General features: G+C 49.3%; 14 protein-coding genes across 14 annotated transcripts; 8 read left to right on the plus strand and 6 right to left on the minus strand.

Annotated features, from left to right (window-relative positions):
- Positions 1 to 72: 72 nt before the first annotated feature.
- Positions 73 to 2,133, plus strand: DPH6 (diphthine--ammonia ligase; the record flags this gene model as incomplete). Its single annotated transcript, NM_211565.1, has 1 exon — positions 73 to 2,133. One exon carries the CDS (start codon positions 73 to 75, stop codon positions 2,131 to 2,133), a length of 2,061 nt encoding a protein of 686 aa, NP_986503.1.
- Positions 2,134 to 2,295: 162 nt separating this feature from the next.
- On the plus strand, positions 2,296 to 3,504 carry AGOS_AGL163W (AGL163Wp; the record flags this gene model as incomplete). The annotated part of the gene is made up of 1 exon (NM_211566.1): positions 2,296 to 3,504. One exon carries the CDS (start codon positions 2,296 to 2,298, stop codon positions 3,502 to 3,504), a length of 1,209 nt encoding a protein of 402 aa, NP_986504.1.
- Positions 3,505 to 3,578: 74 nt separating this feature from the next.
- Positions 3,579 to 5,762, minus strand: SEC1 (Sec1p; the record flags this gene model as incomplete). The annotated part of the gene is made up of 2 exons (NM_211567.1): positions 3,579 to 5,662; positions 5,732 to 5,762. The coding sequence occupies 2 exons, from the start codon at positions 5,760 to 5,762 to the stop codon at positions 3,579 to 3,581; spliced, it is 2,115 nt and encodes a 704-aa protein (NP_986505.1).
- A 354-nt stretch (positions 5,763 to 6,116) lies between these two features.
- ACF2 (endo-1,3(4)-beta-glucanase) lies at positions 6,117 to 8,429 on the minus strand (the record flags this gene model as incomplete). The annotated part of the gene is made up of 1 exon (NM_211568.1): positions 6,117 to 8,429. One exon carries the CDS (start codon positions 8,427 to 8,429, stop codon positions 6,117 to 6,119), a length of 2,313 nt encoding a protein of 770 aa, NP_986506.1.
- Positions 8,430 to 8,788: 359 nt separating this feature from the next.
- Positions 8,789 to 9,364, plus strand: RMP1 (Rmp1p; the record flags this gene model as incomplete). The annotated part of the gene is made up of 1 exon (NM_211569.1): positions 8,789 to 9,364. One exon carries the CDS (start codon positions 8,789 to 8,791, stop codon positions 9,362 to 9,364), a length of 576 nt encoding a protein of 191 aa, NP_986507.1.
- Positions 9,365 to 9,697: 333 nt separating this feature from the next.
- On the plus strand, positions 9,698 to 11,050 carry TRM82 (Trm82p; the record flags this gene model as incomplete). Its single annotated transcript, NM_211570.1, has 1 exon — positions 9,698 to 11,050. The coding sequence occupies one exon, from the start codon at positions 9,698 to 9,700 to the stop codon at positions 11,048 to 11,050; it is 1,353 nt and encodes a 450-aa protein (NP_986508.1).
- A 197-nt stretch (positions 11,051 to 11,247) lies between these two features.
- AGOS_AGL159WA (uncharacterized protein) lies at positions 11,248 to 11,577 on the plus strand (the record flags this gene model as incomplete). Its single annotated transcript, NM_001355361.1, has 1 exon — positions 11,248 to 11,577. The coding sequence occupies one exon, from the start codon at positions 11,248 to 11,250 to the stop codon at positions 11,575 to 11,577; it is 330 nt and encodes a 109-aa protein (NP_001342228.1).
- A 241-nt stretch (positions 11,578 to 11,818) lies between these two features.
- SEC5 (exocyst subunit SEC5) lies at positions 11,819 to 14,398 on the minus strand (the record flags this gene model as incomplete). The annotated part of the gene is made up of 1 exon (NM_211571.1): positions 11,819 to 14,398. One exon carries the CDS (start codon positions 14,396 to 14,398, stop codon positions 11,819 to 11,821), a length of 2,580 nt encoding a protein of 859 aa, NP_986509.1.
- Positions 14,399 to 14,576: 178 nt separating this feature from the next.
- SMD3 (mRNA splicing protein SMD3) lies at positions 14,577 to 14,885 on the minus strand (the record flags this gene model as incomplete). Its single annotated transcript, NM_211572.1, has 1 exon — positions 14,577 to 14,885. The coding sequence occupies one exon, from the start codon at positions 14,883 to 14,885 to the stop codon at positions 14,577 to 14,579; it is 309 nt and encodes a 102-aa protein (NP_986510.1).
- Positions 14,886 to 15,058: 173 nt separating this feature from the next.
- PEP3 (tethering complex subunit PEP3) lies at positions 15,059 to 17,791 on the plus strand (the record flags this gene model as incomplete). Its single annotated transcript, NM_211573.2, has 1 exon — positions 15,059 to 17,791. One exon carries the CDS (start codon positions 15,059 to 15,061, stop codon positions 17,789 to 17,791), a length of 2,733 nt encoding a protein of 910 aa, NP_986511.1.
- Positions 17,792 to 17,921: 130 nt separating this feature from the next.
- On the plus strand, positions 17,922 to 18,518 carry TAF10 (Taf10p; the record flags this gene model as incomplete). The annotated part of the gene is made up of 1 exon (NM_211574.1): positions 17,922 to 18,518. One exon carries the CDS (start codon positions 17,922 to 17,924, stop codon positions 18,516 to 18,518), a length of 597 nt encoding a protein of 198 aa, NP_986512.1.
- A 171-nt stretch (positions 18,519 to 18,689) lies between these two features.
- CDC37 (Hsp90 co-chaperone CDC37) lies at positions 18,690 to 20,174 on the plus strand (the record flags this gene model as incomplete). Its single annotated transcript, NM_211575.2, has 1 exon — positions 18,690 to 20,174. One exon carries the CDS (start codon positions 18,690 to 18,692, stop codon positions 20,172 to 20,174), a length of 1,485 nt encoding a protein of 494 aa, NP_986513.1.
- Positions 20,175 to 20,407: 233 nt separating this feature from the next.
- On the minus strand, positions 20,408 to 22,582 carry GID11 (Gid11p; the record flags this gene model as incomplete). Its single annotated transcript, NM_211576.1, has 1 exon — positions 20,408 to 22,582. One exon carries the CDS (start codon positions 22,580 to 22,582, stop codon positions 20,408 to 20,410), a length of 2,175 nt encoding a protein of 724 aa, NP_986514.1.
- A 320-nt stretch (positions 22,583 to 22,902) lies between these two features.
- STB3 (Stb3p) lies at positions 22,903 to 24,438 on the minus strand (the record flags this gene model as incomplete). The annotated part of the gene is made up of 1 exon (NM_211577.1): positions 22,903 to 24,438. One exon carries the CDS (start codon positions 24,436 to 24,438, stop codon positions 22,903 to 22,905), a length of 1,536 nt encoding a protein of 511 aa, NP_986515.1.
- Positions 24,439 to 24,503: the final 65 nt, after the last annotated feature.

Below are 24,503 nucleotides of genomic sequence, written 5' to 3' on the forward strand. Positions count from 1 at the left end.
TAGCTAGCATTTGTTAGCTCGAAGCACGATGCATATATAGGGCTACACGAGCACATCCAAAACGGCACGAGTATGAAGTTTGTGGCTCTGGTTTCCGGAGGCAAAGATTCATGCTACAACATACTCCATTGCATGAAAAATGGGCATGAGTTGGTAGCATTTGCAAACCTACATCCCAAGGAAGAGAACGTGCAAGAGCTGGACAGTTTTATGTTTCAGACTGTTGGCCATGAAATTGTCTCATACTATGGGAAATGCACAGGTCTTCCCGTCTTTAGACAAGCAATTGCCCGTGATACATCAAAAAATGTGGCCCTGAACTATTTTGCAACGGCAGGCGATGAGGTCGAAGACTTATATCTGCTTCTCAAGAGGGTCAAAGACAGTAACTTAGGCGTGGAGGCTGTGAGTGTCGGCGCAATCCTCTCGTCCTACCAGCGTACTCGGGTTGAGGATGTGTGTTCAAGGCTTGGCTTAACTGCATTGAGCTACCTGTGGGAACGAGATCAGGAAGACCTCATGAGAGAAATGTGCTCCATGTCTAAGAAACCCGGAGACGCGCCAGTCGCTAAACTCGATGCAAGAATTATCAAGGTTGCCGCTATAGGGCTAAACCAGAATCACTTGGGGCTAAGCCTTCCTGAGATATTCCCTACCTTGTTGAGTCTGAACCGTAGATACGGTGTACATATATGCGGCGAGGGAGGTGAATTCGAAACAATGGTATTGGACGCCCCCTTCTTTACAAAAGGGTACTTAGAGATAGTTGGATTGCGGACTACAGTTGAACGCGGCTCAGGAGTATGCACTGCCGCTCTCGATATTCAATTCGTTGCACGACACTTAGAGGGGACTACCGGGGCGGATCTCGCTAATCTCCCCGTACCTAAACTTGAAAATAAATGGGAAGAGATTTATCATGATCTGGAACCCACAAAATTTGGCGACATCCCATCTTCTATACACTCCTCTGCTGAAACTGGGGTGTCACTATCGGAAAATACTGTGGGGGGGCTGTTATATGTTAGCAATATTCAGCCACGCTGCAGAGGGCCTCTAGAAAAGCAAGCAAGGGATGTATTCGATCAATTAAACGAATCGCTAACTAGACATGGCGTTGTAAAAGCGCAAGTATTGTCTTCTGTTTTACTATTAGCCGACATGGGCACCTTTGCCGAGATAAACACCGCGTACAATGGTTACTTTTCGATCCAAGAAATTGGCCCCTTACCTCCATCCAGAGCGTGTATTGAGTCTAAATCTCTTGCGCCTGGAATTGGGCTCCAGCTTTCGGTCGTTATCCAACACGATATAAAGATTGTGCCATGTGCTAACCTTCTGCTCAACCCAGGGAAGGGGGGTCTCCATGTACAGAGCAGGTCATACTGGTGCCCCTGCAATATTGGCCCGTATTCACAGGCCACGTGGGATACCACAGATAGGAACAAGGTCGCGTATATTAGCGGTCAGATTGCGCTACTACCAAACACTATGGAAATGTGCAACACATTGACTGGGACATCCGGAAATCCCTATCAAGAGGGTCTGTCTCAGGCCATCCTTGCGTTGCGCCACTTTAATACCTTGAAAAAGTCCATTGAGACATGTCATCAGCTCTTCATGTGCTGTTATATTGCGGAAGATTTTATGGCGCCGATTGCGTCTAGTGTTTGGTCTTCCTACTGCTCCTCGAATCCAGATAATACACTAGGTACTTTGTTGATAGTGCGGGTAAGCGCACTTCCCAGAAGCGCTCTTTGTGAATGGGGCGGTAGCGCATGCCAGCGACTGCTGGTTGAGGACGACGACGATGATTACAGCGATGAGCTTCCGGAACAATGCTCGGATACTCTACCGTCGATGGCTCTCAACTATGAAGCTTTCCTAGACGTAAATGTGATGACAGTAAGAGCGAAAAACCAGGTCAGACACTACTTGACTGGCTTTTTGGACACACAGGGCGATGTAAAAAAGGTTCTTGATTCCTGTGTTCAGTGCCAGATTACGCTATATTATGTACCATCCCCGGAAGTTACCCTTCCAACAGCGTCAAATGTAGAATACGTCCCTGTGAACGCCATCTACGATTCCACGGCACGGATTAGAAATTATGCACTTCAAATTAAATACTAGATTAGCGCTTACTTTTCCTTTCATTACCGATCAACAGCTGTGAAGTGTACTTTTTTTCCTTCTCAGGTATTTCCTCCCATCCTCTCATCGCAACATATCGGGAGCTAAAATAAAAATTGCATCGCCTTCGAACGACCCTGAAAAGCTGGGATTGCAAGCGATATGGGCGCGGATGAACGCTTCGACAACTTGCTTTCCAGGCTAGATCAGGTAGGCTTTGATTTCGAGCAGGAATTCGATAAATTGGCACTGTTGAGACAGAAGGCCTTTGATGCTCTCAGCGACCATGATACAAGAAAAAAGAGGCTCCAAATAGAGCTAAGATTGAGGCAAAAGTACCGCAGGTATCGGCAGAATGCTGCCTACTTTGCCAAGGGACGTTTTGACAAAGTTGACATGGATTACCTCAATTCTGTGATCATGAGTAATGATCAGCTGCGCGCCGCGTGCCACATCCACGGTATTCATACGGCCCAGAAGGGTTCATCTGCCTCTGTAGAGGATTATGCTTGCATAGCGAACTTAAGGGAGGACAAAAAGGGCGTTGGTAGTGCCATATTGGAGCCTACTGAACGGTACGAACCAACACAGCCTTCTGATGACGCTATGTCGGCAGACAACACGCTTCTGTATGAGAAAAAGATGGGTAAGAAAAGCCCATGCCCCTTGAATGGGGCATCTACCGTGGAATCGACAGCTGCAGCAGGCTTGCAACTTCCACCTGCTTCTTTGCCAGCTAAACCTAGGTCGCCTGCACTTAGTTTAAAACGCAAGTTGTGCCCAAGTTCGGATAATTCTGGCGGTGGCAAGGCAAAGAGGCGCGTCAATACCAGTCATTCAACCATTCAATCCGATATGAGCGATGCCAAAATGCCTCGGATACCTGATAATCAGCTGGAGTTACCGGATTACCACCATTTGCCATCATCGTCCTTTCACTACAACTTGGGTCACAATAGCTTACCGGCCAACTTCCATTTTCCAGATGTTAATGACCCTCTATTGCGTAATATGCAGTTTTCTAACCCGCAAATGAATTTCCACTCGTATTCCAATATGAACCTAGTTCCAGTCCTTGTGCCTGCCGATGCACTCGCACAGGTAAAATCAATGGGACAACCATCGAACGTAGTTCAGCGGATGACAGAAAATAGCAATCAACATGTTGAGTCAATTGCTGCTGCTGAAAAGAACCCTCAGACATCTGGGCCATCTTCTGGTAACAGGCACCCAGAAACAAGTAAGAAAAATACAAAACGGTCAAAAGCACATGCGCTGCCCCATGGTACAAGTATTGAGAAGCTTCTTAAACCTCCTGCACCAAAAGCGCTCAAGAAAATGCAGAAAATGGCTCGCAAATACAATTTGTAAGTATCAAAATATGGAGTTATTATATATGCTGAATGGTTTGAGCAGCAAGCCTACATATATCAAACTGGCGCACTTTATTTTCTCAGGAATTTAGTAAACTTGTGACGCCTCTTGTCCTTTTCCTTCGCGTCTTCCAAAGGTGTTGGGGCCGAACAAACCGCTGATGTCTGTGGCCGCGGTTGTTCAGGTAGGTGGTGCCTTTGGGGTTGATTGACAGGGGATGATTTGGGAGCCCTTCTAAACAGAAAACTAGGCGGCTCAACTGGCTCAGTGCTATCGTCTTTTAATCTTAAGTGGTCTCTGCTTTCAGATAGCTTTTCCACCCCCTGCATGAATTGCAATGGCGTTAGTATAGAGTCACTACCAATGAAGACATCTTTATTCTTCATATGTGACTGTGTGCTAGCAGCTTTTAGCTCCACATGTGTTATCCCACCAAGAATGTAATAGAAAAAGCGTTGCTTCGGGATCTTTGACTGAGAGTTGGTCTTGGCCCAGGCTGCCTTATGTCTTGGATTTTTCAGAGAAGCTACAGATGTAGTCGCCTGTAAACTTGATTGCAAACCTGGATCCAGTAATTCAATTGGCTTATCCTTGACGTAGGGGAAAGAATCTTCGCTTAGCAAAAGAGGATTGGTGATGACACTGGACAAGGCATTCCCAACAGCAGGAACAAATCTAGAAGTTTGATAAATATTTGGATCGTTAGTCAGTGTGCTATGTGCCCATTCCTTTTTAAATGGCGGGTCCTTCACGTGTGGTTTTATTAATTGAAAGCCCATAAAGTCAAAGTTCTTGAAGAGTTGCATGAAATGTTTATAGAATTTGTGGTTAGGTTCAATGCCAATGAAGGCCAACAATTTAACCAGGTCAGGCTCGATCAATCCCCCACGGAAAAGCGCATATTCTATGATATAACGAACCTTATCCGTAGTAGACGCATTTGTACTTGCTAACATGTTTACAAACTCGTCAGTGAAATTCTTGACCTTGTTACCGTCGATGTCGAGACCGAAACTACAAAGAGCCTGCTCAACTTCGGATGCTTCAACCAGGTTTCTCTGCTTTGATGTCTCCAAGCATTGGTCGATTAGAGTTTTGTGAACTGTTATCCTTCTTCTCTCTTCGTCAAAATCCTTCAAGTGCGCAACAACGCTTAATAAGTCAGTGGTGGTCTTCACCTTACTTCTGTCCACTAAAAGTGGATTCTTTGCAATCATCTCATTTATCTTACTGTTCAGGTATTCGCTTGCGTCAGCGATATGTTGATGCTTGAGTTCAAGCCAGTCCGGATCTACCAGGTCAGCAAGCTTGGATGTCTTCTGCTCACGTTCTCCCATCTCGTTCTCAGCCTCATAGCTGAACACGTCCGTTGTCATGTTCACCTCATTTACCAAATCGTAAGCCATGGACTGGTAGGTAAAATCATGCACCAGAGGGCTGAAAAGGTCAAGGGCACGACTCGCAATTATAAATATAGACCGGGGCCTTGAATTCGCAGGTGGGAAGTCCTCGTGCTGGCGCGCGTAGTTGTCCAGTTCATATTGAAACTCCACGGCGAGTTTCTTCGCCAGCAGAGTAGGCCGGCTTAAGGCGGACACTTCTGGATTCGGCTCCGAATAGCGGACGATTGGGTATTCTCCAGTCACAATACAGATGTTTAGGAGACTGTGGACCGTTCTGCGTATGTTTCTCTCGATCAGGTCCGTGCATTGAGCGTTGAAAAAGACCTGTAGCGGTTGATCAATCCCAATCGTCTCAAAGTACTGCTGCTCGCGAGGGTAGAATCCGCACTTTATCTCCGCCAGCGACACCATAAACTGCGAAAGGTTCCGCCGCGAGTGTAGGTACTGCGCCAGCCCCTGGTCTAACCCGGGGAGAAACCTGATGTGATGCCTCCGATACTTGGGCGGAACGTTACTGAAGTCCGCATCAATGCAGTTGATGTTGTATCGTGTCGGACTGACCATGTACACGACGTCTACTGACGCTTGCCCCGACCGCGTCTCGGAGTCAATTATGTCCACTGCTGTCACATACTTCAGCAATTCGCTGCGCTCTGCAAAGAGGCACTCCAGCAGCCTATCGACCACCCGGTCGACCACAAGAAACTTAATTCCATGTTCTGTCTCGATGCTGTTTAGAAAGGACACCACATCTGCTTCTACGTTAGTCTATCATTCCGCGATGCTCTCAGAGTGCTATGGACGCCTCGCCTAGTACATACAGTTCTTCTGCAGCTCAATTAAGTCTGACATAGCTTATTGCGCCGCCACACTGTTGTGGGTTTTCCGGCTACTTGCTGTCTGGTACAACTTCTACTTTACGTTGGACACATCCCATAATTAGTGCGGTAAATGGCAAAGTCAACATGTAAGAGTAAACACGTAGCAAATGATAGTCGAAACGTTGGCATCATTGAGCATGGACGGTGGTAGTCGATCGAATGAGCAGGACGTTCGGAACTTGAAGGTTATACTTACTTTAATTTAAATTATTGGCCTATTTAAAGTTCACAAAGGTTTACCTACTTTTACCTACTTACGTACTGTTACTTAGATCGGCAGAGGGTGCGACAATATTCATGTCTTGGTATCTTAGAATAAACCCGTTTATAAGAAGGCACCGGAGTACGCTAGGGACCAGGTTCTGCTCTGTCCGTTGTCCAAGTACTTATCCTGGAAGCTGTTGTCACTGAAGAACTTGTAAGAAGCCTGTGGATCGGTCAAGGCGAGATTGAGCATCAAGAGACCTTTCCAGCCATCATCTACTTCGTCAACGATCGAGGACAATTTCTGGTCCCACTCTTCGCGGACAAATTTAGGTGAGCGGACAAAGGACGACGCGGGGATGATAGGGATAGCGTGGATCATGTGGATGTACTGGGGTTCCGCGCCGAAGTAGGTGGCGTGGTCGACCTTGTTGTCGAAGAGAATCCCGCTGACCTTGTTCTTTATGAAGGCGGCAGGCATCGTTCTGTTGTCATCTAGGTAGAGGAAGTAATGGTTCAGAGACGTGCGCAAAATACCGATCATCAAGTCGCCGATCCCGGCTAGCTTGCTGTTGTTAGTCACCTGGCCCCAAAGCTTGAGGGCATAGGCAGCATTGACATCTTCGGAGCTAGACTCTTGGTCCTTACCGTCACCACTCTCGAAGACACCCTTTGCCCAAGAGTGGCCTGTAAACCAGTCGAAAGAACGGAACACTGGGAAGTACTTGTCATCCTCGTGAGGATTAGCGTAGTCCCTGATTAAGTTTTCCACCCAGCTCTTGTTTGCAGCTAGCCATTTACCGTCGCCAGCATCGGCGTCGACCTTGGCCAAGATGGCAGCCGCAGCGACGTGGTATCCATAGTGGAAGTGGTGATCGTTGTAGTAGGGATTACCAAAATCTTGGTAGATTGTACCAGAAGATATTATACCGTTCCAGGTGGTATCGTAGTTCAAAGGCAATTGTTGTCTGTTAGAGATGAAGCGCTGAATGGCATCCTTCAATTTTGGCATTAGCTTTGACACTTTATCGCCGTCATGTAAAATATACTGACAGACATACAAAATCCATGCGTATTTCAATAGAATTTTGCCAGAGTAATACATGGAGTCAAGGTCCGATTCTCTAGATACATCGTTGTTGACCTCCTTGTCAGCTGCTTCGCGAATTTTTTGCTTTACACTATCCGAGTACTGTGGGCCCATTTTGTCTGGAATGGTTGTGAAAGGGTCAAAACTCAAGCCTGACGCAATTGGCACCTTGGCCTCAATAACATTCGTCAAATAACCTTGCATGTTTCCAAGCACAGTGGAGGCTAGGGTGGAGTTTATCTTGCCAGTGGTTTTGCCGGTCGCATATTCCACGTGGTGGGGCAACGCATACATCAACGTGGTACCACCGTTTGACGAACCGCGTGTGCTGTACGTCAAAGTGTAAGTACCGTTCGATCCGTCGATAGATCCAGTCAAGGAGCCATCAACTGGATAGCAGCCAGCTGCACGATCGATGGCATCTTCGGTGCTGGATACGATCTGGAAGACACATCCGTTAACACCCTTGTCACCGACGATGGCACCATTCTGTAGCGACAATGTTAGGGACTGGCCCTGTGGAACAGACACATAGAGCGTCCAGGTAACATTGTCATGTAGCTGCACCCGGTATTTGTTTATCCCACTGCGTGGTGACGTCTGGCCTTGTATGGACCTAAATCCCACAGGCGAATATAGCTTTGGAACTAGATTGTAATAGATGGCGGTAACAAACCCCATACCCTGGACTAGCGGAAACTGGATATACTCATGATCAGATTTGGCTAGCCGGGCCTGAGCAGATAAGTGCTTCAAGTCGCGCATGTCCAAGCTCGCCGCATTTGAAGAGTTGAACTCAGTGGCACTGAACACAAAGGATCTAATCCCACGTGGGGCAAAGAAGAACCGCGGAGGCTTGTTGTGCGTGTCAAAGACACGTTGATCAGCCCTGATCTGCGAAATCGCCATTCCCACGTAAGACTTCTCCTGGTCCAACCAGAGTGAGTAGGGCTGCGTCCAGATCGGAAGCGTTTGGTCCGCTACAAGCATGTTCGCATAGAACTTGTTGGTAGGCACTGGCTTATCGTCCTTATGTACACCGGGAAGTAGTTTCACTTCGTGCTGCACCCGCTTAAACTCGCTGAGAGGGGCATCAGTAGATAGAGGGGCAGAAAATAGGTTCGACATGTCGTTTTTAGCTGTTGAGGTATCAGCGTTAGTAAAATCGTCCCTAGGTCTTGGAGGCAGCGGCGGCGGGGTCGCATAGTTGCGGGGCGGGATGGGCGGCACATACTCGTTCCTCCGATGAGGCGCTGTAACGTTTCCCATATCATAGCGCACGTACGGAGGCGGAATCGCTGGCCTACTGTAATGCCCTGTATTCGCCGGTATCCAATGCCACATACTTATATGTGTTTTTAGTGCTCTAGAGCCTGTGATCACTTCGTTGCAATCCAACTGGAATGATTCCGTAGCAAGACTCCAGTAACTCTATTATTTTATACCTTTGTTGCCCGCCTCTTGACCTTTGTGTTCTGTCGTTCTACACTGACTTCTAGACCTTGGTGACGCGCTGACCGTAGGTCGGGGGCCTAAGATCTCCATTTGGATACCTCTAGTTTGTGGACTGGTCAATCCAAAGGCTGACGTTGCTTTCCAATATTCTGGGAAATTGTTACCCGGGCTAGCAGTTGGAACGGCCAAAGGCATCCCTCATCGCTAGTGCACGCGCACGCTCTGGGCATTCACTGAAGGCGTGAGGCATGTCGGACAAGGCTTTGCGCGCTGGTGAGGATGGCACGGAGATCCGTAATGCGCTTCGCAGCCTACAGCAAGAGCTGCGAGTCATTCACATCCTGTATCACAGGAACAAGAACCAGCACCGCGTAGCTACATGGTGGAAGCAGCTCAATTCGCTTAAGCGCAGTGTGAGTCAGGTGGTTACAGTGACTAGTAAGCCGGTGCGCACAGAGGCAGATCTGGAGGCGCTGGCAGGGTTGTTGCGGCGGTTTGCGGTGCGGCAGGCGCCGGCGATGTACTACGAGTTTAACGGCGTGATTGCGCTAGGACAATTCGTGACGCTGGGAGTGGTGCTGGTGGCAGCGCTTGCGCGCGTTTGGGCACTGTACGGGCAGCTGCGTGAGGCTCTCGGGCTACTGCCAGTGCGGGCGGCACAGGCGGAGCGCGAGTGCGACGTTGCACCTACTGAAGAGATCGGTGAAGAGGTGGCTGTGGCGGTGGCGGCGTCGCCGCCCGGCGCAGCCGCGCTGCCTGGCGGCAAGCGAATCAAGAAGAAAAGCAAGAGCAAACGTTCTGCGATCGACGACATTTTCGGCTGACGGCGGGACGCGGTTCCCGGGCGGCTGCTGCGCCGCGCACGCCATTATCCGACCGTTTTGCGTCTGCGACAACCTCACGGTGCCGTACGGCCACAACTTCAAAACGGGGGTAGGGAGCAGGACTAACGTGGTGACGCGTCGGCTGGGTGGGAATGCGCCCCTCTGGGGATGCCCCTTGCTTTGAGCAGCGCACCTGGGAGGATGAAGCCGCACGAGAAGGTATGGTAATTATGTAAGCGCGCCATAAAAATTTTTCAGAGGCGATGAGATGAAGCACCTCTGCTCACTGTCATGTAACGGCAAGCATTGAGATTCTGGGTTGCCATTGACGCCATGATCCATCCGATACAGTTCACATTGACCAACCATGATGGTACTCTGCTTTTCTGCGTAATCAAGAACACTATTTTTGCCTACAAGACCAACGGCGAGGATGGACATCTAGATCTTGCGGGGGAGTGGGTAGACGACTACGACAGCGCAGAGCTGATTAAAGCGAAAGTGGAGAAGGAGCAGCAGCGGAGACTAGCAGAGAATGCAGCCAAGAAACTCAAGACAAACGAAGGCGAAGCGATCGAACGTCCGGGGAACCAGCGCCGGGTTCCACTGCCAGGCAAGGATCCCAAGGTGCCCGTGCCGGGCCCTGGCGCGCCGCCCGTGTACCAATACATCCGTTGTCTGCAGCTGTCGCACGATGAAAAGATGTTGGTGGCGTGCACGGATTCTGACAAGGCGGCGGTATTTTTTAGGATAGAGCTGCACAAAGACAACTGCTTGACATTGTTCAAGCGTCAGCCCTTCCCCAAGAGACCCAACGCAGTCACATTTGCAGATGACGATGCAAAATTGCTTCTCGCAGATAAATTCGGTGACGTATATGCTGTTGATAGTGTGGGAGAACCGGAGAAGAAAGACCCGGAACCGATATTGGGCCACGTTTCGATGCTGACAGATATCGCTCTTGTGACTGACACAAAAAAGAGCTATGTTATTACCGCGGACCGTGATGAACACATCAAGATATCGCACTACCCGCAAAGTTTTGTGATCGATAAGTGGCTCTTCGGGCACAAGGAGTTTGTCTCATCCCTTTGCGTGCCTGAGTGGCAGTCTAGCATGCTGTTTAGCGCCGGCGGTGACAGCTTTATTGCCACGTGGGACTGGCAAAAGGGCCTGTTAATGTCTTCCTTTGACTACAGCACTATCGTGGAGCCACACCTAACCGACGCACACTTGCCGCCAGCCCGTTTCCTGGCCAACGATGGCTCCGACCGCCGTGAAGCTTCTATCTCCAAGCTACTGACCTTCAAGGACCTCCCATACCTTGTTGCTGTCCCTGAGATGACTAAAATCGTGCTACTGTTACAGTGGGATGCTACCAGCGGTGAGCTGATACTCTCACAAACCTTGGCGCTGCCTCTGAATGTGGTCTCGGCCACAGTCACGTCGGCGAACCACAAACTCATATTATCACTTGATAATCGTGAACAGCCAGGAAAGAACTTTGTTAAGATTTTTACTCTTGAGAATGGCAAGTTTGAAGAGGAGCAGGCTGCGTCTTCCTCTGTTGATGAAGCGATTGTTCGGAACCTATCAGAAAGACCCGAGGTACAGACAACTGTCGATGACATCTACCCATTATACCATGTTTCCCAGCTTAGAAAGCGTGGGGAACACTACTCTTAACGTTATCGACTGAGGTTGCAGCATTTTTAGCATATAGAGCTATTGTAGAGTACTTTTTACCTTGAACGCAAGTAACAATCTTGGCAGGGAAGACTAGCCATACCCCTGGTGTCAGTTGTCTTCGTCAGATTTGGCCGGGTAAAAATTCTTGATGCATTCCTGTTAGTACCATCTCCATCCCAACTGCATGAGCAGCAATGGACCAAAAGCACAGAGAACTCAGCCCTATAGGCATTAGTTCGACGCCCATTAAGTATAGCTTTGAGAGTTCCGGGCCGCCTACGCAGGACTCGATCTCTAAACCTCTAAACTTCACGCATAAAGAACAATTTAGTGAGGGCGACGAGCCAGACATATACAACGCACTAGATGATGCTAATAGGCTGCAGTACGAAATTGATTTGCTTTTCCGGCGATATGTCGATGCTAACAAGGAAATTCGGGCAGATATCGACGACTTCTGTCAGATTAGCGGCGAGCGCCGCTCATCTCGTACATCTTTCGCGGCAAACGACAGTTCATTCTAAATATCCCTTGCGCTAAGGGGTCCACAGACGAGTTACATGTATTCGGCCACTATTTACGTTCGTACGCGGCTATCATCGTCATCCAGGGGCCTCCCTTCAATAAGGCCCGCATACCCAAGCTTGAAAAGTACGTTGCCGCATCGCGAAAATAAGCATTCGGAGGCCAGGCACTATTTCAATATCCGCATGTGAATAGATTTCCTCGCCGTATATAGAAGCTTTGTATCAAAATTAAGGACAACTACTCAAAGGAAGCAAATTGAACGCTAGTTCTGTTTAAGTTGGATGTGACGATGGGGTCGGTTTCAGTGATACACCGCTGCATGCGTGGGATGTCATTTTGGAAGCAACTCTGCAGACAAGCATTTAATATTGTTACTGTCTCATGTTCGAGATGGCCTCTTAATACTCGCTGGAAGAATTGCAAATCTACAGTGATCTGTAGGAGTCCATCAGATGATATGTGGCCGATGTACGGCTTAAAGGCTTCAAAAAGATACTTTGAGATAAATATCTGAGATTCTTTTAGTATACGCTGTATCAACTGCGGTCCAAGTTGAAAGCATTCGCTGTGAACGGTCACCAAAATCATGAGAGATTCGATAATATAATCACCTGCTCGGAAGGAGTTGGAGCTATGAGTAGCCCAGTTTATATCATGGAATTTCTCCTCTAGTATATCCCTCAATGTCATCTTCAGTCCTGATAGGTAATTGCCAAAGATGGAAGACTCCATCTTTTTCAAAAGCGTAAAGATTTCCAGCTTTTTGGCATTCAGGTTAGATTCAAAGGCCTCATCAAAGTACTGTAAGATCTCTGGGAATGTGTGGGCCTTGATATGCTGCAGGTTGGTCAAGGTGAGAATAGTGTGCGAATTGCGAGGATTATCCTTATCCTTAGCGGCGTTCTTCAAGATCGATTCTAAAACCGATTCAAGAGAAGTTATTTGCTGTAGCTCTATAACGGACACTAGTTGGTCAGAAGGATAGCTAACGATGGATATGCCATTTAAGACAGGTAGTTTCTCATAGGAAAATAATATATCCCTCATAGTCCTAATACTGTACTGGTTGAAACACAACACAATTTCCGGATACTGGGTAATACAGTATTTTTCATCTCCTACTACCTGGAACACTTCCCAGTCTTCCAGCTCATGGGAATTAGACATATCTCTCAATTTTGTAGATGAAATTGCTCCAACGCAGCGGTCAAGTATCATTTCATCTAGAGTGCGTAGAATCCTGATACAATCATCGGTTATGGTTAATTGTGCAAGTTCTGTCGTAAATTTCAGAATGGGGTCGACAATTTTCGGCAAATACCTTAAACAACTCAAACTGTTGCATCTAGGAGGTATAAAACCGAAATGGGAGGGATATGCACCTTCTGGAACTTTCGCCTGCTCCTTGCCTAAGCTTTGTTGGGTGGACATAAATAGATCAGACAATGCCCGATTCAGCAGTTTGACAAAGTTTTGGCCACCTTCTCTAGTAACGGCGATCTCAGTTTTTGACAATTGAAGCATAGTAGCTTCTTCCTGCGTCTGGTCACCAAGGCCTATAATATTTTCTTTCCTTTTCTCATTAAGCAACGTCGTCTGATAACTGTTATTCATAAACCTTTCCACGTGCTCCCAGAACTCTACAAACTTGGTGCAGAGGTCAGAGATCGTGGTTATGTATTTGAGGATCAACAGCCACATTTCAATCACGATGGGGGAGTCCGTCAAGTTGTACTTGCGAGATGCAACATTTTTCATGTCTTCAGAGTACGTCTCCATATTAAGATAGAAAGTTAGATCGATGTTCTCCGCGATATTATTCTTCAGGATATCGTGCTGTGCATTCACAATCTTTTCCATCATGGTTTGTGACAGAGTTCTTAGCTGAGTATGGAATCTTTTCAGCCTGTTTGTCATCCACAAATTTACAGGATTCTCCTCGACCTTTAAGTCAACCAGCTTCGAGATCAAGGGAAGGAAGTACTCCTGATTTTCATTCTCCACAGACTCCAATAGCTGCTCCCACGTGTGATTCCGATACTGGTCAATGATAGTCTCAACTTCCTTCCAGATCTTGGTGACTACATGGTTTTGCTTTGTTTGGGCATATAGCTTGCAGCCGTTCTTATACTCCGACATCAGAGTTCCATAGTCTTTCTTGTTCACACTTTCTATCAGCGTCTTGGGAAGGTCGAACAGCTCCTTGTTATCTTGAACGTACCGGATCGCCGACTTGTAGTGTTTCACCTTACTCGCTTGATCCACCAGTGGAATCACCTTCATCGTCGTCCCGCGCACCATGTTGTTGACCGACTCATCCAGGTGATCAATGCCGAGAAAGTTCTCGTTCCCGCTCATCCGCTTGTTAAACTGGTCGTATATCTGGTCCAGGTTCGACTTGCACCGCACATACCGCACAAAATTCGTCTGTACAAGGTTTTTCAGGTCATTGCCCTCCTCAGTCATAGACACATTGAGCGACTCTAGCGCGTCCGCTAGCTCCTTGAAAGTGTCATCCTTGTGTATATTACGCAGGAACAACTTCGTGTTGAAGCTATTGCAGTTGATGTAGTACCTGTGCCGCTCTTCGGGCGGAATATTCAATTGCTCAAGCAGCCCCTCCATCGACCGGCTCGGCTGTAGCGGATCCGGAATGTCGCTCAAGCTCCGCTGCTTTCGGCTGGCCTCGCTGTTCTCTGTGGAATCGTTTCTGGTGGTCTCCTTCTCCCATGTTGACCTTGGGTTCAGCGTCTTCAGCTGGTACACCTCGAGAAGCTTCGAGTTATCGAATGCAAATGGGTTTAGCATCTCGACCATATTCGCTGCGCCACCTGCCTGCCCCTTTGGCCTTACATCGGGAGTCCAACTTCAACGTAATGCTATAGAAAACGCCATTGGCCTCGCCGTCTTATCACGTGACTGTTCATTCAGCTCGACAGCTACTCGACTAGCACTGCTGCTGCTTTAACTGGGCTATACACTTTATATCGTTACATTACTTTCTCCGTGGTCCGCGGATGGGTGGTGGTGGCTTGTGTGCAGACTCACTCTTGAACAGAGGAGCGTTCTTAAACATGTCTGGTACGACAAAGAACCTTACGTGCGAGCCTCGCACGAATACATGGTCCATATGTGTCACCTGGCCGTTCCGTGCCGTCGCTGTCACGTCTCTTAGCTGGCAGTTCATGTTGTCCTCGCTGCCCACCAACTTGCCCCGATATGTTTCGCCGGTCGTTAGCTCCAGCGACACCGTGTGGCCTTGGGCTTCGTTCAGCAGCTTAACAGGGATTCCGGAAGTGCTCATGATGCTGTACGTGTGGTTTGGGCCTGTTGTCGCGTGCTGGAGCGACGATTGTGGGTTAATTATGTATGCTGGAGATGGCTTTTAGTGTAAACATTTTTCAGAAACGAGCAGCTAACGTTGCCAGTCTTTAGCACAGAGCCTAGCGTTTGGAAGCCATTGCGGGGGCTGCTGCCATGAAGGTGCAAATTGAGCACGTATCACTGAGCTTTATCAAGGAGATCAACAACAATATATGCTCGTTGCAGGTGCAGAATAATGTGATGTGTTTTGCGCTCGAGAGTGGGCAGCTCTTCCTTATAAACCTCGCCGAGCCGTCGAATGTAGTGGAATTCAGGGTGTCCCTTCTGAATCTGAATCAGGAAAAGGTTGTGCAGCTGTGGATGAACACACAGGGCACACGGGCGCTCATTAAGACCAATTTCTCGAAGTACTTCGTGTGCAACGTCGGGCAGCTGTTAGAAGGGGGGGCGAACGATCGGCGGAACCCTGTGTGCGCGACGCTCAAGAAGCTGAACCGCAAAGAGTGCGATATCGTGAGTGTTGATTGGAGCTTTAGCGAGCTTGAACTACTGGTGGGTACACGTCAGGGGAAACTGTACTACTTGGACCTTCGGCATGGTGAGCCGGCGCCGGTGCGTATCTACATGAGCCAAACACCAATCGAGGGGATAAAATGGTCGCATGAGAATGGGGCCATGGCGGTATCTGGTAGCACAATCCAATACTGGGAGTCTGTTCCCGGGCAAACTGCGGCCGCGTTCACGCGCATGCCGCCGAAAGAATCGGAGGAGTTTGAACCTCTCAAAAAGACGTCCGGTACAAGGTTTACAGCCCATAATAGTACATTTGCATGGGTGACACAAGCTGGAATTGTGTTCGGGAATACGAAGACCTCGCCGGTTCTTTCATCGGCCAAGTTATTACTGAATATCGAGCTACCCCCGTCGAACAGCCATATCAAGGACATCAAACTCACGGATTACCATCTGATACTTCTACGTGGGTCTGAAGTGATTGTTATCAATCAGCTGAACAACAATATTGTCTTTCAGGAAGTTATTTTCAGTAAGGAGAACGAACGGATGCTGGCATTGTGCGCTGACTATTCGCAGAGCCCCCCAACGTTCTGGTGCCACTCGACGGAGAACGTATATGAATTGGTGGTTGAGAATGAAACAGAGGGGATATGGCAGCTCCTGTGCGCTAACGGCCAGTTTATGGCTGCTTTGAATCTAAAAGGTTTATCGGAGCCCGAAACCGATTTTATAAGAGAGCAATACGCTAATAAACTCTACAATGAAGGGAAATGGCTCGAAGCCGCCAAAGAATATGGTACATCGGGACAGGGCTCCTCAATTGGTTCTATCGCATTGAAGTTTATGGAGTTTGATGATCTTATTCATTTGCAAACCTTTTTGATGGAAAAGCTGAAGTCCATACTTCAGAAGGCAAACAAGATACAGGTATTTATCATGACGTCGTGGATTATATGGAATTTCATGAACCAGCTGAATCGAGCGGAAGAAATCATAGCTGAGGAGGCCACTGATACGAACTTGGACGAGTTGAAAAATGCAAAGGCTAAGCTAGAGTCCCAATTCCAGGAGTTCGTTCGGACACATGTAGAATATTTGGATAGAGATACAGTGTACCAGATTGTTTCGCAACAGAACAGAAAAGCTGAGTTACTTTTTTATGCGAATATTATTGAGGACTATCGATACGTGTTGTGCTACTGGATACGTTCCGACAATTGGTACGAGTCACTAAAGATACTTGTTACGTTAAAGGACCCGGAATGCGTGTATCAGTACGCTACTGTGTTGTTAATAAACGCACCGGATGCCACTGTCAACACTTGGGTACAGATTCCCAATGTTGACCCGGTAAAGCTGGTTCCTTCCATGCTCACTTACTTCAGCCACTATCAGGATCAACAACGGTTTTCACACCGTATGCTGCCTAACTACGCGCTCACCTACCTGAAGTTCTGCATCAAAGAATATAACTGCCAGGAGAGCCTCATTCACAATACTGCGATTTACATGCTACTGGTCTCTATAGCCGAGGACGACGTCGACGGCGAACATGACGTTATCAAGTTCATGAATGACCACGCCACGCGGTTTGATCCTAATTTCATCCTGCGTCTTGCCTTAAAACTGCGTCGGTATTCAGTGGCTATCCACCTCTATTCCCAGTTAAAATTGTACGACAATGCAGTCGACCTGGCGCTCTCGAAAGACATGTTGAGCTCTGCAAAGGTTATTGTGGGCTCCTTGGAGACTGAGGACACATACATGCTGAAGAGGCTGTGGCTAAAAATTGCTCGGGTGACCATCTACGAAGATACTGATGTCCGGCAGTCTATTCGATCCATCATCCAGGATGCCAACGGTGTCCTGACCATCAAGGACTTGCTACCTCTCGTGAGCAAAGTGGCCACCATCGCAAATCTGAAGGAGGAACTCGTGCGCAGCCTCGAGAACCACCAGATGTCCATGTCGCACATCTTCCAGGAAATCAGCGACTCTATTAAAATTAAGCGCGAGATCAGACAAGACATCGAACTCTTCAATAAGCGCCGACAAGCACTTCAGCCTGGCGCCGGTTGCGACTCGTGTCGCGAAGTCCTCCAGACAAGAAAGTTTTTCGTCTTCCCGTGCGGACACAACTTCCACACGGACTGCATGATAAAGGAGATCATACAGTCCAACGACTTTAATCTGCGCAGCCAGATCGAGTCTTTCCAGCGCAAGCTCGCCCGGAAGCAGCCAGTTGATGCCGACAAGTTAGACCACCTACTGTCCACCAAGTGCTGCCTCTGCAGTGACCTGAAGATCAACACCATCGATGAGCCTCTCCCAGACTTGGCCGCTGACACCTCTGGCGACTGGGACCTGTGACCCACCGGCGATGTTCACCATTGGTCATCATATTGTACGTATGAGGTTACCCGCACTGACGGGTCTATATAACCCGGGTCTGCCGCGCCCGTGAATCAGCGCCAACATACCGCCATCCACCAGGCGTAGCATGAGCGAGAAGGAGGTCACCATCGATGAGGACTTGAATGTCGACGACGAGCTCAACGAGTTCGACGACGGGGAGGAGGCCCCTGTCGATAACGCTATGCTGTTTGGCTCGCAGCCCCCAGAGGACCGCGCCGGCGCAGACCCCAAGCACAGAAAGCTCTTCGAGATCCCCGAGTTCACCCGCAAGGACAAGACCGTCAACGAGCTTCTCGACCTCATGACTGACAACCCCCCTATCATCCCCGACGCTGTGATCGACTACTACTTGACCAAGAACGGCTTCGAGTGCACCGATGTCCGCGTCAAGCGCCTCCTCGCGTTGGCAACCCAGAAGTTCGTTAGCGACATTGCGGCCGACGCCTACGAGTATTCCCGTATCCGCTCCTCCATCGCCGTCCATAACTCCAACAACGGCCAGGCCCGCGCCCGACAACTGATGCTCGGTCAGCAGCAGCCCGGCACACAGCAGATCAGCCAGCAGCAGCACCAACAAAACGAAAAGACCAATGCGAACAAGGTCACCTTGACCGTCAACGACCTCAGCAGCGCTGTGGCCGAGTACGGTCTCAACATCTCGAGACCAGACTTCTATCGTTGAGAGTGACACACAGAAGTTGCTAGAACTGGGCAGGCGTTGCCTTGGTCCTTCCTTATGTGTAACATTATTTAGTTGGACGTTTGCATATATGAATCTTTGATATCAGTTATTGGTGGATCCAGAAGATCTAAGGACAACAGTAGTGAAGCCAGAACGAAACAAGGTAGTGCAATGGCAATCGATTACTCAAAGTGGGACAAGATAGAAATCTCGGATGACTCGGACATCGAGGTACATCCTAATGTGGACAAGCGGTCGTTCATTCGGTGGAAGCAGCAGTCGATTCATGAGCAGCGAGAGAAGCGTAAGCAGGACATCAGGAACTTGGAGTTCCAGATCGAGATGTACGGGCACCTGAACAAGCGGGTGGACAAGCTGATGGAGGCGCTGTCGGACAGGGAGCTCGTGGACCGGGAGCGTGTGACGCGGTTTCTGAACGAGAACTTCGACAAGACGGAGAAGGGCTCGGGTGAGAATGTGGACCCGGACATGCCTCCATATAACGAGATGGTGGAGGACCTGTTTGAGCAGTTAGAGCGCAACGCGGCGGAGGAGAAGAAGGACCCGAAGGACGGGACGGTACTGCGGGAGCAGATGCAGAAGCACCGTGAGAAGATACGCACGGTTACCGCGGAGGCGCGGACCAAGCTGGACGAGCTCTACAAGGAGAAGGCAATGCACATCTCTTCGGAGGACATACACACAGGCTTTGACCGAAGCTTCGTTAACAAGGGCAAGGATGGCGATCAGGCAACGTTCATGCCTGTACCTGCTAAACCAGACCAGGCCGCGCTCCCTGATAGCCTCAAATTGGTCCCAACCGACTTTATCGACTTCAAAGACGACCCCATGAAGTTGGCCCCTGAAACGGAGCAGTTCGGCTCGGTCCCTGTTGGCAACTACAAAGCGTCAGAAGCGTACCTATTGGATCACGTTTCCATTTTGTCTGAGCAGCAGAAAGATGCTCTAATGATGCAGGCTTTTGAATATCAGCTTGCAGGTGACGAGAAGAAGGCATACCAGGTGATCCACCAGTCCGAACTGATGTCCTATATCCGCGAAATATATGCTATGAAGAAGATTCCACACCTCAATGCAGAAGAACTGAAAGAGGTCATCAGAGTTTTCTTCCAGAAAGTGTTTTACAACACTAATAACAAAATGGGCAAATCTTCATTCCTGGAGTCGGTCCAATCAAAGTTCAAGCATGTCACCGAGCGCTGCAAAGTACTGGCCAACGAACAAGCAGACACTACTGAAGGTGGTGTGGAAACGATCCAATTAAAATCTTTGGACGAATCCACAGAATTGCAGGTCAATCTTCCTGATGCTCAATCAAAAGACCCCAAGGAAATCCAGAAGGTCGCGGCCTTCAATAAGCTACCAAAAACGATGCAGGATGCGGTCAAGACCCAAAAACTTGATGCTATCAACGAGGTGTTTGCCGAAATGTCGATCGAAGAGGCAGAGGCAATCTTGGAAATCTTTAACGAAGGAGAAATTATTGGTGTCAACGCCCTCCTTGAGGGTGAAGAGGAATTTAAGGAGCTGCAAGAACACTACAACCAAGAGAAAAACATGGAGCAGTTATCTATTGGAGAAGTAGATGGTTCTAGTAGTTCGGCGCCTCAAGACACTGCCAACATCATCGACTAGCCAGTATTTATGCCTGATCAAATATACTCATAAGAGTCGCAAGCATACCCTATCTAAGCATGATTTACAATTTTAGTGACCCACTGTTAAATTGTAACTTAAATTCTATTTAGTCATACACACTAATATAAGTTTTAAGCACTAACCAAAGTGTATCATGTAGAAATGAAGTGCGCACAGCGCAAAAAGAATGGCAATTGTAGCTACCATCTTTGACAATATATTGTAGGGGATCAACAAAAATCATAACATGGGAAACTTCTTCTCGCCCAGGAGTTGATGTTCCACTTGATTATTCCATAATCAGTTCCAATTATGAGGGAGCTACCTTCTTGATCCTGAACCCAATCTATCCCAGAAATGCTATTTTCTTCAAATAGGTCTGACCCAGAAGCCGTAGAAAAAGCTGGTGTTCGAGAAGACCTGTTTCCACTATCCCTCGTTCTGTTTAAAATATTAGTTAAGGCCATCGAAATACCCTGGCGACGAGGAATCGCCGAAGATTGTGGTACGTTCTCGAAACGGAATTGGGAACCATGTGTGATCTCATTAATTTCATTATATGCTTCCGCGTAGCCCATCATAGGGTTATCATCTTCATCCTCAGGCCCATTATCTTCTTCAAGTGTATCGTCGTCTATATCTTCGACTGCCATGGCGCGCCGAGACCTGCCAGGTACCAGCACTCTTCTTGATACCCGCGCAGGCGAACCGCGCTGAGGTTGATCATTCACATAGTTATAATTATCAACAGCGCGGTAGTTGTGTTGTGTATAGTGATGATCCAAAATACTTGGATCGATGTCCTCAAGTGCCCTTGGATAATTAGAGTTGATGATTGAACTTGTTGAGTAGCGTCTAACGCGAAATGTAGAACGCCTCCTTCTATTTTGGAAAACCCCCGACGAAAGTTGATCAATTGCGTCTTCATCCGATGAGACATTTTGAAAATTGTTGGAATATTGGGCAACATCAGGGTATGGTAACACCTCCGGTTCTAAACTTCTAATCGGTAGCCTCGTCGCGCGTGTAACGCATGGATCATCAATGGACGGTGCTGGGGGCGATCTAGACACGCCCGAATTGGGGCTTGGTGTGAGGTTTTCGTCCGGACTTCTCACTTTATCAGGTATGACTATCACTTGATGATTCATTAGATTCCGTGTATCCACAACATGGACGTGGCTTTGGTGTTCCGAGATAAATAGTAGGTCATCAAACGAGCGGCTAAACTTGCACACCCTAAAGGACCCGTTCTGTGCATGTCTTCGAGTTGAAGGTATCTCCGCAAGAGGCGTGTCCATTTTTCTCATATCGTACACCAGACAGAGGCCGTTTTGGAATATCGTAGCCATGTGCACGTCGTTTTCGCTATAGCTTGTGTAAAAGCCGTTATCACCACCAGGCGAATCGTAAATACGATCTAGGACTTCGGATCTATCGACCGCGGCATACCTTGGAACGCACTTTGTGCGCGACCATTTTGAACCCCACTCAGGAGCGGCGTCATATTGTAATGAAAAACAACCGCTTAGTTCATTCTGTCTATAGACCGCAAACTTGCTGGAATCTCCCGAAACCACCATCGTCTTCCCATCGTGTGATATTGCCGAGCAGTTTAAAGCAAATTTTAAGTCGGAATACCGGCGCGTAAGCTCCACTCCCCTATTACTAACATCGCACTGGTACAAATGGCTGTCATTATTACAAGTGTATAAATCGTATTGCTGTGAGGTCCGCTGGTATAATTCGACGCAGTTGTTAATATACTGGCCTAACTTGTACGTTAAAGAGACTCCGTTCTCCATGTTGTATAAGGCAAGTATGCCCTTCCAAGACTGTTGATCTCCATAGAAGCTGTAATCTGTGAGGATATCGCTGTTAGCCAGCCGAATGGGCTCTACCTGCGATGGTGTAAGTACTCCTGTGGACTGTCCTCCACCATCAGAGTCTTCATGTCGCCCTGAGCGGCTGACCGTGCTGCCAATATCGTCAGAGCTGATCAGTCCACCACACGCTATGAGCCCGCCGTTCTCCCGGAAACAACGGGGTTTGTAATCAAATTGTACCACGAGTTCTGACGGCGCCCGGTGATCCCGCCAGGGGTCGGACCGCTGCCCCCCGCACAGCGACGACCTTCGCCGCCGCCGCTCCATCTTTTCATTTTGAAGCTCTGCAGCTGTCGAACGGGTGTCCAAAGTCCGTATCGAATGGTCGTATATGTAGTATACGCTCCCCAGGCCGGTAGATGAGCACTTGACACAGTCCCGGAGCTGCCAGTGGTTGATTGATACTTTCGCATCGTAGAGTTTTAATGTCGGCATCAAATAGTTCTGATATACCTTTTCTGATCCAGCGCTGACATCTCCACCGCTGAAAGATGATCCGGTGATGCTCTGGATGGTCATGATAAATGTCGCACAATTCGCGCAAGGATCAAATAGTACTCAAACGCCAAATTTATGTCCTGCCAAACTTGACACACCACCGCTCGCAAGGATTTCTCTCCGATGACGTTCAGTTGCGAGATAACCTTGTGCTCCTGATATATGTCCAAGTTGTAGAATACTCCTGTCCTATCAAGGGGCAGGGGACTAGGGGAAGGGTAACTTTTGTGCAGTAAAAGTTTCGGCATTAAAATCCCGACACCGCATATTGCGATTAGGAAGCAAGCCACAGAGGCAGTGTCGAGACGGAGCACTTCACGTGATTAATGGTATGAGCAGAGCTAAGACTTAAGACTCATGAGAAGAAACGCAGCATCCTCTGCGTCGGGTGGTGAATGCTGGCGCGGCGGTATAGAGTTTGGAATGGCATAGTTTAGGGGTCTAGCGTGCGGAGAGCCCTGCTCAGAGTGAGCGTTTGAGGCAGATGCAGAGTTGCCATGATGAGAAGATGAGGACGAAAGGTTGGACGGCATGCTGTTATTACGCAAGGCTGGCGCCCCAATGCTGGCCCAATCTTCCTCGTCAGTATCCGAATGGTCCGCCTCGCGGCCCAGTGGATGATGATCGGCCGGCGGCTGGGCGTGGGAAGGCGGAGAGACGATGTTGTAGTTGGAGTGCGATAGGAGCGTAGACCGGATGGAGGACTCCTTGCTGCGCGAGAGCCAGGAGTCGCGACGTGCGGCGGCGCGCCGCGTCTTGGCGACCGAATTGGCTGAGAGCAGTTCATCGTGCGGCGGCTCCTCAGGGGTAGCTATATCTATCGTGCTTTTGCGGTCGGCCTGCGACGGCGAGAGACGGCGCAAAGGCCCCTCGACCGCGTCGCCGGCAGCTGGTGGGGCTCTATGCGCGCCGGGCTTGGATACAGATACAGACCTTACCTTCGAGGTGGAACGGCGCCGGCTGCCGCCATTGGGCGCCCGCAGCCGGGCGCGAAACAGCACCTCCTGCTGATCGCTCAGCTCAGGGGGCTCGACCGCGACCACACTCGGCTGGCGGCGCTTGAGGTTCTCGTAGTTCAGCATATCGTGCTCATCCTCCTCGTCGTCCTCCTCGTCGTCGTCCGAAGCGAGGGCATTCTCGTCAATGTAAATGCTGGCCGTGGGCGCCGCGAGCATGGGCCGCTTCAGCTCGTTCAGAAACGAGCCCGACTTTCCGCCCTTCTTCGCATTGCTGCTACTGCGACGCGCCTCGTGCACGCCCGCGTCCTTCACCTTGCTGTTGGCGACGTTGGTTAGCTCACGCTCTTTGATAAACAGGTGCGGCTTCACGTGTCGCGCGGACCACTGTCCCCAGCCGATCTTCGCGAACACCACTGAGTTCTCCTGGTCCCCCGCCTCCAGCGCCCCCATGATCAAGCGCCGCTGTTTCGACGCAGACAGGTCCTTGAAGCTTGGTATCTCTTCTGTCAGCGCCTGCGTGATGAATCGGATCGCCAGCGGGCCCTTCGCCAGCAACAGCTGCGCCAGCTTCTGCGGCGTCACCTGCTGCGCCGCCGCCATCGCCTCCGGCGACGACGTTGAGATCGGCTTGTGGCTCAGCACCAGCTTCGCTGTATTTAATGCTCCCGCCTTGCCGCCCGCGCCGCTGACGCTGCTTTGCCCGCCCGTGCCTGTGTTCCCTGTCCCGGCTCCGCTGCGCTCCTCTCCCATCTCCGCAATCGTCTGCCCTCCCGTCTTCCCCGGGAATTCTGGGCCATCAACTTCCATAGCAGGGCTCGGCGAACTTCCTTGTGACATCGGCTTCCTGTAACTAGCAGTCCTGGCGCGCTTCTGTCTGTGCTTGCGTCTCTGATGTGGCAGTAGTAGAACTGAAGCCATAATAGGGTGGCCCGCCAGACCTCTCACGTGACCGTACTGTCCTTCTGTCACTTACAACGGCAGAC

This window comes from Eremothecium gossypii, chromosome VII (genome assembly GCF_000091025.4).
Source record: "Eremothecium gossypii ATCC 10895 chromosome VII, complete sequence".
NCBI classification, from domain to species: Eukaryota; Fungi; Ascomycota; class Saccharomycetes; order Saccharomycetales; family Saccharomycetaceae; genus Eremothecium; species Eremothecium gossypii.